At 37.6% G+C, this 14,275-nt stretch overlaps 1 protein-coding gene across 1 annotated transcript; it reads right to left on the bottom strand.

Moving 5' to 3' along the window:
- Nucleotide 1: 1 nt before the first annotated feature.
- On the bottom strand, nt 2–14,056 carry LOC134265435 (uncharacterized). Its single transcript, XM_062747641.1, has 13 exons — nt 13,791–14,056; nt 12,325–12,573; nt 11,888–12,009; nt 8,171–8,312; nt 7,973–8,083; nt 7,585–7,732; nt 7,232–7,354; nt 6,687–6,773; nt 6,252–6,331; nt 6,060–6,137; nt 5,846–5,891; nt 5,251–5,708; nt 2–4,264 (listed from the first exon to the last, which is right to left on the bottom strand). The coding sequence occupies exons 1-13, from the start codon at nt 13,959–13,961 to the stop codon at nt 146–148; spliced, it is 5,934 nt and encodes a 1,977-aa protein (XP_062603625.1). The 5' UTR covers nt 13,962–14,056; the 3' UTR covers nt 2–145.
- Nucleotides 14,057–14,275: the final 219 nt, after the last annotated feature.

Raw genomic sequence — 14,275 nt, 5'->3', positions numbered from 1 at the left:
GTTTTTTTATTTCTTAAATGATTTACTTGTTTCATAATGAATCGCATATGACGTAGAAGATGTGACACATATTGAATGAATTACACACTTAAGTAATGGCATCAGAAGAGTAATGTCGGTACTACTTCGAGTTTACAATACACTTTCATTTCTTTGAATCATTATTCACATTTTTAACGGCTAATTTGAAGGAACCCCACAAGGAATACACTTGTTGTGGAAGCTCTTTATCTGTAACAGCACTGCTTGGGTTTCTACCGCGCTGCTCAGCTGTCATAGTTTTAGATTTATTCTCAGTATAATGACGAATTTTAGACCCAGATTCACTTATTTTGGTCGCCTTTTGTGGTGATCCTTTTGGAGTGCTTGTACACCCAACTTTCTTAGAACAAGGCCCCTTTATTTCCTTCTCCATCGGCGGCCTATACGCCTTAGTAATTAATTTCTGTCCTTGTCCATATTTAGATGGTGTTTTGGGTTTTGACATCTCTTTATTTGGAGGATTCCCCATGCACCTCTCCTTACTGTAACTGTTTCTGTGTCGACGCTCTCTGTTCTTAATATCATGTGCGGATTGGACAGCTGGTGTTGGCGTCGTCCGCTTCTGTGGTCCTATGTTGTCCTCAAGTGAGTGGACAGACAAACGTTTGGCGGCATTTGGATTCACATTATCCTGGGACAGTCTTTCTGTTTCTAGCTCCAATTTTTCTGAGACACTCTGTTGTATGCCCTCCTGACTACTCTGTACCTTTGTAAACTTAATACTCTCTTCCGATAGATTCGTGGCGATCTTACTCAGTACCGTTGTTACCATTCCTGTTATCACTTCAGATGGCACAGCGGACGCATGAGAAATGCTACCACCCGCCCCTGCCTCTCTGTTAACGTTCACACGGAAGATGCTTTTTGTTACAGTCGGCAAATCTTCTGGATCAATTCCACTAATTCTAAGATCTTCTACTGCGTTTTTCAAAACATGTACAATCATTTCTTCAACCGACCTTTCCATCAACTGGACATGAGAGATATGGTGATCCTCGTTGGAATCAATGGCTAACGCAAGGGTTTTTAGCTCCTCCATACTCAGCTGTTTATGCTGAATGTTATCGATTGTTTTTTCAAGAACTTCTGTTGCAATCACTTTGACTTCGCTGGTGACCTGATTCTTGATGCTACGATCTGATTCTTCATCTAGTTTTCCTTGAGAAGGATGGACATTTTCATAGAGACTGGTTATTTCTTTTGTCATGTCTGTCATTTTTTGTAGACTTAGACTTGGTCTCACTGTAACATCGTTAACACTGGACAAACTGTCCTTTTCGACACCATTTCCTGAGTTGCTTTTCTGAAACACATCTGCTACGTGTATACTTCCAGTCTTAATGTTTTCGATGATAACATCCAAAGCCGATTCTAACTGTTCGTCATTTTTATTTTCATTTTGTGAGGGAGTGATAACTGAATGGAAAATGTTTTGAAGTGCATTGTGAACAGCCACATTTGTATACATATCGTCCTTGAAACTCTGTAAGATGAACAACAAATGCTCTTTCATTTTGGCATCGTTTTCGGACATTGCAATACCTTCTTCCTCGCAAAAATTTATGATTCCATGGAGGGTCTCCACAACTATTGCTTCAGCCTCCAGTGACGCTGTCGAGGTCGACTTTTCAGTGCTTTTAGTTTTTGATCGTTCCACCTCTGTAGTCAGATCGCTTATGACGGCTTTTAGCGATTCACTTATCACCTTTTTAGCTTCCACGTCGTCGATGAATACTGGTGATGTATGCAACGGCGATTCGGAGCTTTCTTTCACTTCATTTATATCTTCCAGTTTGTCTTGCATACTTTCTACAATATGTTGTAACTTTTCTAGAACAAAATCGTGAATAATCTGAGAGCTAGAATGTCTAAGAAGCATGTCGTCCTCGGGTTCAAGGGAGTTCTCCAGTTTCAGATTACTGATGATGTTATTAAGAGTATCCAGTATGAGGGCATTCATTTCCTCAGACGGAACGCTGGAGAGGTCAGACCTACTCAAGACAACATCATCAGAAAGGAGGTGTTCAGTGGACTTCATCTTGTCACCAGCCTTCAGCATGGTTCCTATTCTCTGAAGTAAGTTGTCCACCACTTTATTCGCTATGGTGGATGATGCTGACTGCAGAATGTATCCTTGTTGAACACTTTCAATTTCCTCTTCATGATGCTCAATGCAGTCATTGATGAGTGTCTGCATCGTCAGACGAATGAAGTCAGTCATGATACTGGGGTGCACATTCTGAACAGCGCATTGCAAGAGATTCACTGCCTTGTTCATTGAAATTTTCCCCTCTTTTGAAAACGCCTTCGATGAGAAAGCACAAACTAAGTTCTGAATATGTTTAGAATTTTCTCGGTTTTTCCTAATGTCTTTCATAATTTTTCGGATGCTAATTCTAATCATCGGAACGGTTTCCTCCGGTGAAATATCCAAACCAAATGCAGAAGACAGAAACTGTTTTACTAATTCCTTTGTTGTATTTTTGGAGTTCAGATCAAGAAGGAATTGCTGCATTATTGCTAGAGTCAGGTTCACAACATCACAATGACTTCTGAGGTTGAATATGTCTTTCTCCCTTGAATCATCTACAACTGATAAGATGTCTTTTGAGCTGAGACGTCCGCTGACAACGTCTCGCTCTATTTTATCTATTGTTTCCTTGACTAAGTTGTAGGCCAAATGAGAGTCGATGTCTTCTAAATCAGAGGAAGTCTGAATTTCGTCATCTGCTGCAAAAAAGTAAGTTTGAAGGACAGTGGAAAATACCTTCTTGACGTCAGTCTTCGATAAGCTGTCTTCCTGTAATAACTGTATGACCTTCTCCACCATTTTGTCAACCTTTTCTTTGTGCTCATCAGGCAAAGTTTCAGAGAAAAGAGACACTACTGACCATGCCACGGAGGACAGGTCGTTTTCCCCAGCTTCCCCGAGCTTGAAATCGCTTAACATCTCTTTCAATGTGTCCTTGGCAAATTCAATTTTCGTGTCCGAGATGGTCGGAGATTCTCTTGTAGACGTATTCAGTGTAGTGCTTTCGTAAAAATCTCTAGATAATCTCGTTTTCAGAATGCACAAAGCTAATTCTTTTATGGCGTCTTTTGTGATCAGACTTTTATGCAATTCATCTTGGATTGAATACAGAATGTGTGATAAAACATCAGCGGCTACAGCGGAACTTGTTAAGGATGGCTTTCTGGGGACACTTGAAGAAGAATTAAAAGGTTCTCTTCCCTGCAATAACCTGTTTCCGCAATTAATTAATGAACTTCCAAGTTCAAATAACTCTTTTTCGTCAAGTGATCCTGTTTCAAAGATGCCTAGTAATTCGGATATGTGTTTCGTTAGCATCTCTTCTTTAGAAACTCCTTCGGTTGGTGAAATATTCTCACTCACGATTGTCGAGAAAATTTTTGTCATGTCCTGTACATCATCAGCGGTGAACCCGTCGCTTTCAAGTCTGTTCCCAACAACTTTCAACACTCTGACCACCAGATTTGTAACGTTTCGAAGGAGGGCCTGATCAGCTTCAAACGCCTTCTCCTCTCGATGTTTCATGGCAGGAAGATTTTGCAACGCAGCTGTCATTGAATTTGCGATTCTCTCCAGCGTCATTAAATCCGACTGCATGACAGAATGTTTAGCATTTTCAATCATGGTTTCAATAGTCAGATCAAACACCATTGTTTCGGACCCGACTTCCTTAAATACATCAGTTAGGCTCGTGACAATCTCACTCATTTTGACATGACTTAAAGCAGTGGATGTCAGTTTTAATGCAGCTTCTTGCAGGTTATCAAAATTTGTTTCAGACTCTTTCAAACCTTCTTTCTCAATTGCCTGTCTGAACCTCTCTGTGATCAGACTTATCAGCTCGGCATAAGATTCCAGTACCCCGACTTTGTAGGCGTGATAGGACGACACAACTGCGTGGACTACTTTATACAGCGACGTACTCTCTCCACTTTCAAGATCATCAATGATCTTCTCAAAGAATGGTCTCAATGCCAGCGTTTGGATGTCATTACGTTCGACGTCTTCTCTTGTCATCATGGACACCATTTCTGCTACCATGCCTTTAGAGAGCCTGCCTTGGTCAATGTCGTCTGTTATTTCCTTCAGTGTGTTTATAATCCATTCATCGAGCATTGCGTCATGGATGGGAGAATCCCTGCCCAGGTCGGGGTCTTTGACAATGGATTCTATGGTATCGTCTATAAACTTCTGTTAAACAAATCAAAATACATACTTGATTGTCGGAATAATAATAAAAAATCCTAGTGTGAATAAATAAGTTATGATATCAAAACAGAAACAAGCGCTTCTTTTTGTTATATTTATCTCTGCATACAGTGTTTATTCATTATGCGCCCGGATCGATAGATCCGAGGCATATATTGTTTTTGTCCTGTCTGTTTTTCTGTTTATCTGTTTGTCTGTTTGTCTGTCTGTCTGTTGTCAACTGTAACCTTCGCTATACCTTTTGAACCATGAGAGATAGAGACTTCATATTGGTATGCATACTCCACCAAATAAGCTCTTTCAAATGACATCAAGGTCAATGACTTTGTGACCTTGACTGTGACCTATATGTTAAAAATATCTTTTTCGAACTTTTGCCATAACTTTTGAACCATGAGAGGTAGAGACTTTATATTTGGTATGCATACACCACTAATAAATCTCTTTCAAATGACACCAAAGTCATGACATTGTGACCCTGACTGACCTATATATATGCTAAAAAGAGCTTTTTAGAACTTTCACCATAACTTTTGAACCATGAAAGATAGAGACTTCATATTTGGTATGCTTACTTCACTTATTAAGCTCTTCCAAATGACACCAAGGTCAATGACCTTGTGACCCTGACTGTGATTTATCTGCTAAAAATATTTTTTTGAACTTTGTTGTCGCCGAGCGCATAGTGTTTCACAAACACACCTTGTTTAAAAAGAATTAAAGGTAAGAAGAGAAACGGATTACAGAATGGACAACATGTCTTCGGTATCTTGGATATAAAAACAAGTGTTGCAATAAAAATGATCAGAGCATCACGGAAATGTACGATATTTAAATAGAAAGGTGTGTACATGGATGTACGATAAATAATTCTCGATTTCAACTGCACATATAGATTTATATTGGTTCATACAGATAAAAGATATTAAAAAACTATAGATAAACATACCGGTAACTAAATTCCTTACCTGTAAGTGTTCATCATCTGAAGAAATGCTGATATCCGAGAAGCTGTCATCTTTCTTTCGACCAACTAAAATGGCTGCCATTTCAGTGACTTCCTCGTAAGGGAGGGCTCCAGTTTTAATGTCGTGGCGGACCTTATTCAGAGTAAACTCCACCACGTCCTCCGCGATCCACTCGGATTCCTCGGCGTGCAGCTGACAGGAGACGACGTTCATGGCGTACCGGGACAGCTGACTGATCTCCTCCTCCGTCAGCCGGCCTCTGTTCAGGTCGTCAAGGAGACGATTAAGGAGGTTCTCCACCAGCTTCATTTCCGACGACTTCTCCGTCATGGCGAACCTCTTGACGAGGAAAGGGGAGGGAATAGGAGTCAGCACGTGCTCACTCACGGGGCGAAGAATAGCTCTGTCAACCTCGCGGTTCGGGGGAATCGTGTCGTCTTTACCAAACTTTACTTTGCCTACAAATAATACCTTTTTTCACATACCATTGACTGAATATTACTTCCGTTTATTTCATCACTACAAGCATTGCCTGACTGCAAGATAAATAATTAAAGAAAGTTCAGAAATTTAATTGTTCTGGTATGAATCCTACCTTTCTGTTCTTCAGTCCGCATTTGTAAATATGCTGGGTAGACGTCCTACAATATAATAAACGAGAATTTATAACTATAAGTCAAAAAAGTGTACTACCGATAATATCCACATAAGTAGAATAGCATGTGCAAGAAAAGATTAAATAATAGACAGATGGAGAAAAAATAGTGCAAGATCTTCTGAATACGGAATGCAATGACAGATTTGCTCACAGTTTTGACTTTGTGAAGAACGGAGTCGACAATCTCCCTGGCTTTTCTGTTTATTTCTCTTTCGTTAGGGTATCCAGGCTGTAAAATACAAGAAATCCTCACAATGAAATGTCATTTCTTATGCCGAGCCAAACTTGTACTAAAGGTTAAAAAACTAAACGAACTTAAACGATATTTTTGCAAAACACGTACCATTTCTTCGCCGAGTTTCTTTATTTCGATGTCCAGTGCCTCATTTATCAATTGCAGAAACTGGCCAGTGGATTGTTTCCCTTTAATATAAATGGACCCTTCGTCAGCAATTAAATTAACCAGACATAAAGACCAGTGAAGGTCGACTCTAACAAAAGTTGTAAAATTTCAATAGCAATTCGACTTGAATTCGACTTGATTTGAAGATTTTTCCAATTGAAAATAATTGCTGCCATAATTATCACGTTCTGTGCTATTATTAAAGCATGCGAATACTTTTTGTCCCGTGAAACCTCTTAAGTCCTATAATTTCAGTAGTGTACCCACCATTGAAGTCAACAATACGGACGATATATTTTCTACTTAACTTACTGCATACCAAAAAGTCATCTCCACTTTTTACCTGAGAACCAGAGATGGGACAGCGAGATTTACCTGAGAACCAGAGATTAGACAGCGAGATTTCTCTGAGAATGTCCTCTAGCGCCCACAGACTCTCGTATCGATATCTGTCACGTCTACCTGAAAAACAAACGACAGAAATTAGCCAGAAGCTTAAGATATGAGTGGATGTTTAAGGTTTAGAAGAAGTACTGATACATTCCTATAATTAATTTTTGCCCAATTCAAGAATATCAGCCAAAAACGTGTCATTGAATTTTCGACAAGGTTTTCAAATAATCAGTGCTGTAAATTTTTCAGACCGAAACCTTTTGAAATTTATATCTTAAAACATTTCATTTATTGCCACCCTCCAATATTAATAAATATCCAAAAGATATAAAATTTCTAATATTGCTTTTTTTGGTTCCCGAAATTGTTATGTCGTATTTTAAACAAAAGACTCTGCGTATCATTGAAGTATGCATGGTACCAGTCTACGCCCGCCTGCTTTTTTATAAGTTGAGTATCGTTACTTTTTTATTTTTGTCTGTATGTGTCATGCCGTTTGAGACACCTGAAGCTGTACAAGTTTATACCTCTCCGCCTGCGCGCCATCTTGAGTTTCATCAGAGCCAGTCGTCTGGACAGCCTCGCTTTGTGCCCCTGTTCCCGCTTCTCTCGTTCTTCCTTGGACTGGCGCTGGATCTCTTCCAGTTTGTCTGTTCAACGACAAGACAGTTATGTATATATATATATATATATATTCCCACGATAAAACTCATTTATCGTGGATTCCCCATGTGTGCTAAACATATCTCCTCAAAACACAAGGTACATTCTCTTCTAGTTCTCTGGCTCAATATACACAAAAGAAAAGAATAACCTCAGAGCTGATCAGTTTACCCGGTATAGAAATTATCTGATCAGTTTACCCGGTAAAGGTTATTACCTCTGAGTTTGTCATGCTGATGACTAAACTTCCGGTCCCGCGCCTCCATGTCTTTCTCTCTCCTCTTTTCCTCCATCAGGCGGATTTCATTTTCCGCCGCCATCCGCCGAATTTGTTCCTCCCGCCGTGTGTTCCACATCTCCGTAATCTGTAGATTGAAGCAAAATTATTGGTGTAAACATTTGCGAGAAAGTACATTCATAGGTTAGTGATGTAAAAGTTTATGCGCAAATATGTCGATGTGGAGTGCTTTTGAAAATTTTCACTAAAAAAAATAAAGTGTTAAAGAACAGGTCATGCATTATTTATTTGATCCCGCAGGAGGGCATTTAACTCAAGTTAATTGAAGCCATTCTGCAAATCTTCTTGGTAAATGTATTTTAATGACCTTTTTCTGGTCTGCGAGGAGTTTGTTCCTTTTTCTTTCCTCCAGTCGAAGCTTGCGGAGTTTTTCTCTTTGTTTCCATCGGCGAGTAATAATCAAATTTTTCCTCATCGTCTGAAACAAATATTATTATGATTCCTCACCAATAATAAAAATAAGTTTGTACATGTTATATAAAACTGAAAGCTTTCACTTTCCGACCTTGTCGAGGTGCTCCGCCGCCATTGCGCGTCGCTTCTGTAGGATGTGGCGTCGTCTGAATTCTCTCAGTCTCTTGTGGATCTCGATTTCTTCCAGCCTCCTTTTCAGTTTTACTTCCTTCTCTTGAATCTCCCTCTGAATCCTGGATTCATGACAAATAATACGTTTCCTCATTGTCAAGATTTTGTTTCTTCGTTCCTCTTGTTGAGGAACGATATCGCAAAACCACAATACTGTCAGGATATAAGGTGACTTATTAAAGGGAATCTTCATGATATTGTTTATTTGAGCATTGAATTCATATTTTGGGATGTCTTCGGTCCTGTAACACACCTGGCCGTGCCGACAAATTGAATACCGCGCGTTAGCGTGGTACGATAATTTGTCGACACGGCCAGGTGTGTTATAGGACCGAAGACATCCAAAAATATGAATTCAATGCTTATATCTATATACATTCTCTAATTTTTCCACTTCATAATTGTTTATTTCGGTAATCTCTAATGTGAATTTAGCGCCCTTCAAAACTGGTGTGCTTAATAAACGTAACAGCCGTTCGTGACGTTTGTGACGTCGCAAAGTTAAATAACGCAAACAAACATTGTGAGGAAAAAAGTGACAAATTAATTTTAAACGCACATTTGTTGTATTTTTACATTAATTAAACAGGGTTAATTCTTTTTTATTAAATTGTGTCAAAACAATGTACATTTTGGTATTCCTAGAGTATTAAAAATGCATATAGTTCCTACTGTGTAATCTAACGCGCGGTGACAAGGTTTCACGTGTGATATTTAAGCATTGAATTCATATTTTTGGCTGTCTTCGGTCCTATAACACACTTGGCCGTGTCGACAAATTGAATACCGCGCGTTAGCGCGATATGATAAATTTGTCGGCACGGCCAGGTGTGTTATAGGACCGAAGACAGCCAAAAATATGAATTCAATGCATATATTTACATTCTCTAATTTTCCTTCGCGGTTAATAGACGTAAGAGCCGTTTGTGACGTCAGATGACGTTGCAAAGTTAAAAAAGGAGGAAAAAAAGTAACAAATTAATTTTAAACGAACATTTGTAGTATTTTTACGTTAATTTAACAGGATTATAGTTTTTAATTAAATTGAATCAAAACATTGTACATTTAGGTATTCCCAGATTATAGAAAATGCATATAGTTCCTACTGTGTTTTCTAACGCGCGGTGACAAGGTTTCGCGTGTGTTATAGAAATTTGAATGTCGTGGATTTCTAATGAATTTCATAAGGAAAAATATACAGAATGTAAATATAGAGATTTGAACGTCGTGGATTTCTAATGGATTTCATAAAGAACTTTATACTGAATGTAAATATTGTTATATGAAGCTCGCTCTAACAGATGACATTTAGGATACATGTAGCTACCGAAGTTGTACTATAAATAAGCTTGGTTGAGGCAATTTTAATGCTTTTTGTAATGCATTTGGGAACTGGAATCTTGCTAACTCCCTCAATGATATACTTTAACTGTATAAATTAATAATTCCCAACAAATAGCTTTGAATGAACTAATCCCAATGTGTCGGTCAAATGAGCTTAATTTTCCTTCGTAAGCCTATTATGCAGTTAAAGTATTAGATTCCCCAGATTCCAGATTCTCCAAGACCAGGACTATTTCCAGAGGCGCAGCGTCCTGGTCGAGGGGAACTGGAATCTTGCTAACTCCCTCAATGATATACTTTTTAACTGTTTAATTATACCAGTACAAATAGAGGATTGCGAATGTCGGGCATTAGCTTCAAGACTAACGCACGGGGAATTAGTCCATTAGCATATTAGACTGATACAAAAGTAAAATCTAAAGGATTACGGATAACCGGGGAATCAGATTCCGAAGCAGGGATTAGTTCACTTAACTAACGCACGGGGAATTAGCCCATTCACTGAGATTTGTAGGGAATTATTCACATTTTACTGCCTTACTTTTATATAGGAAAAAATCAGTAGAGGTATAAGAACCCCGGTTATCCTCTAGATTTTATTGTTGTATCGGTATATTGTGTTAGTTGACTAATCCTCGTGCGTTAGTCAAGTGAGTTAATCCCAAACGAAATTTTACCAGTTTAACTTGGGAATCAGCTTTTAAATTTATTCCTTATAATTAATTTATTAACCATCAATTTATGAATGTAGAAAATAAGACAATTTTTCTTTCGAAAATGCCTTTTAATAAATCTTAATTTAAAAGCAAGGGCGGATTCAGGGGGTTTGGGGGGGGGGGGGGGGGGGAATCACTGATCTTTTTTTTTTTTTTTACAAGTGTCATTTTGTCATTTTGTTGCATTGATAAGACTCTGATAAACATAAACCCTTTGTTTGTACAACTGTGAAATGTACATCCAACTACGTAACAGGAAATCTCTTTCCGCTTGAACGCACACAATACACAGGTAATCAACACAGAGAGTGCCTCAGACATCGGGTAGTCTGTGCATCTAGTGAAGTCACAAGATCACAGTACAATGTAGTTAGGTACCAACAACAGAAAACTGCATAGTTATGGTGCTGCTCAGTAATATTTTTTTGCTGATAAAATGCATGTTTTTTTAAACTATGAATAAACTATTATTCAGGGTTTTTTTACCGTTTTAAAATTAAGTTAATATATTTTTTTTTACAAAACCAGGTTGGCTTAGCAAACCCCTCTAGTTTTGACAGATTCTCCAGTTTATGTAAATTTTTTCTTCAGTTAAGATAGTTTGAAATTTTATTAATTGTACACGTGTGTTTATATTCCAAATCATATTGACAGTATATACTCAAGTAAGTTGAAAAGCACAAGTTAGGGATTCTGAAAAGAATTCAATTTTTAATTTTTTTAGTGTTTAAAAATTTGCACATTAGTTGTATCTTGGAAGTCAGCTTGACATAGAACTAAATTAATTGTAGGTGCATTTAAAGTACACTAAGACAACTTGAAGTGATTAACTGCTTGCATTCCTAAAATTGTCAGATTTAACATTTTTTTAAAGCAAAGTCTAAAAGTCTTGTGTTAAAGTTAAATTAAATTGAAAACATTTTATTAAAAATTTGTGATGATCGGTCTTTAAAAAAGCTACAAAAAGTACCCCTAAAATGCTGGAAAATGCACCATTTAGAACCATTTAAAACAAAATTTTCTCGGGGGAGGCCCCCCGAACCCCCACCTATGGGAGGGGGACACCCCCTCCCATGCCCTCCCCCTTCGGCCTCAAACCCCCCCCCCCACATGAACTTCTGGATCCGCCACTGTAAAAGTACCGCTAAGCGGATTGATGTTTTGACGTAAGTCATTGTGATGTAGGCAATGCAGGTTATACAATATAAATTACTTTTTTCTATCCAATAAAATGAAGTGTTACAACCAAAATTAATTTTTAAGAAATACGTCATAGATCACACTTCTTAGATCCACACCGTAAACACTCCTTACAAGCGGAGTGTATGCTGTGCGGATCTAAGAAGTGTGACTAAGTTTTTAACGAAATTGTCCTCACACTCAGTGAATATTGTACATGCATCGACCACAAAAATATTTGGGGAAAAAAATGTGTATATGCATGTTAATTCGATCATCAACATTGCATCTATTTATGCTGAATATTTCTAATTGATAGCCGAACTTGATTTATGAATGAGTAATACATGCGTGCAATGAAGCGTGTCCTCTGTTAATTCTTATAGAAACGTTCTGACCTGGTTTTGGCTTCCTCCCTCATCTGCTGCAGTCTCCTGCGGACCTGCTCCCCCCGGGACTCGGGTCTCCTCGGATGTTCTCCCCCAGACATTTCTCGGAGTCTTCTCTCCTCCTCCATCTCCTAAAAGAACGAAAGAATTGAAATCCAAGAGTTGTAAATTCTTGCAATATATATACGAAGGCATTAAGAAAAGGGAAATACAAAATACAATGTAAAATTTCTAAAACTGTATTAGTTTTATGAATGAATACAAATACAAAAAGATCTAGAGAAGTCAGAATTTCTTGCACATTTGGTCTCAGAGAGAGAGAGAGAGAGAGAGAGAGAGAGAGAGAGAGAGAGAGAGAGAGAGAGAGAGAGAGAGAGAGAGAGAGAGAGAGAGAGCGTTTTATCCAAATCGAGATTTTTTAGAGACAGTGACCTTTAATAACAAACCTTTCGTTCCTTGGCCATTTCCAGGAGACATATTTTCCGGAGGTACTGTCTATATTGGTTAAACTCCCGGAGATTACAGATTACCTGCCCCTCTTCAGTGATGAAGCCGTTCTTTCGGAGGTGGCGCTGCATGCGAGGTATATTAAAGTGATTCTTCAGGTGCGGATCATGCAGTGGTTGATATTCATTTGATATCACGTGACAGTATGGATCAGTTAGGTCAAATTCAAAGTCAACAACTTTGTGTTTCTGAAAAAAAGATTAATAAATATTCATTGAAATGAAAAAATAATAAATGCAACTAAAATAACAGGTTTACTCTGAGTAATTAACCGTCAGATAAGAAAGTTTCTTTTGGTATATCAATATTTCTAATCAAACATATTACATTCTCCGGTGCCTTTATCTAACCATAAGGCAACAAAAGGGGGTGGGGGTAGAGTTTCAATGACCATTTCCTATGGTAAAAGGTTATGCCTGGAAAAAAATAGATGGGCACACCCCCCCCCCCCCTGCTACATGTCTGCAAATTGAAATGTACCTAGCTGTACATACATGTAACTTGGTCATTTATTTAACTTTATATATATATTTTTAAAAAATTATCTTATATATAATAAAATGGTTAAATTGCGCATTTATGTATGTTGAAATACCTTTCGGGGCCCTTGATTGGTAAATAAAATATCTTGTCAATTTCAATTTCAATTTCTTTATTGATTCACCAAACATGTTGGCATACAACCATGTTACATACAAAAGACAAATAATAAAATACAAACAATACATAGATGCAAGTGTATGGATCACTGAAGTCAACTATGAAGTGTATTACAACTTGAAGATTAAACATAATCATTATGTAAGCAGTATAGTATGGACAGTGATGAGCTATTAAATGCATTAAATATATACTAGTATATTGTAATTGCGCTTTATTTTTGGAACGCAAATTAAAACATTCAATATAAAAATTCACATAGCCCTCTAGAATGAACTGCATTGTCAGGGTTACAAAATACTTTACAATGATTTTCTTTCAATATGTTACCGTTTAAATTAAGATGTTCAAAGGACAGTACTTTTTTTCGTAAATCTATATATAAGGGACAGTCATATATATGAAATGTATTTTTACTTTCTATAACAGTTTTACAATAGTGACAAAAGCGAGATTCTTTTGGGATACAAGGCTTTGAATATCTGCCTACTTCAATTTCTAAAGGATGTGCAGAAATTCTCAGTTTTGTTAATTTAGAACGTATAGCTTTATTTATTGGATATTTTAAATAGTTTTGTAATTCATAATTCTTTCTAATTTGACTGAAAAATAATAATTTACCATATTTGGAGAATTCAATGTTCTTAAGTTGCAAATATCTTAATTGTAGCACTTTGGGAGCATTTTATGTGCATGAACATGATGGAGGCGTAAAATTAAAACTCTTAAAAACAGCAACACTTACTGGTTCGCATAACTTGGTAGTACAAAGTTTGATGGATCCCTTTGGAATAGGTACCATGGGGAATTTAGAATACAAGGGGAGTGACTCCCATGCTGGTAGCCCGTCACCGGCAGGTAGACATTTCTCCCTCTCCGTAGTCTTCGGTCTTGGATGTAAAGTCAGTCGATCCATCTTTTAGAAAATTCAAAAATAGTTTTAGATCGGCATTAACATCGCCATGTTGTTTTCGCCTATATTGTTGCTATAACAATCTCCGTAACGCCATTTATTTGTGACGTCACTTTGCCAAGGTAAACGTTACGTTTTCCAACGTAATTCTTTGTAAATTCAAGAGAGTTTGTGTTGCGTCCAGTCTGAGTCTAGTTTTGCAACGTAGAATTTCTTCATACCTATAGGGGTGCGAGGACACTTACTCTGTATTCAATGTAAAAAAAAATCCCGTGTTCAAATTAATTTCTCGTGTACATGTTTTTATTTATATTCAG

This window comes from Saccostrea cucullata, unplaced genomic scaffold, assembly GCF_032062105.1.
Source record: "Saccostrea cucullata isolate Sc308-1 unplaced genomic scaffold, CSIRO_AGI_Scuc_v1 ctg447, whole genome shotgun sequence".
Classification (NCBI taxonomy): Eukaryota; Metazoa; Mollusca; class Bivalvia; order Ostreida; family Ostreidae; genus Saccostrea; species Saccostrea cuccullata.
The sequence above is the reverse complement of the archived record's forward strand: the minus strand, read 5'-3'. Positions and strand labels throughout refer to the sequence as shown.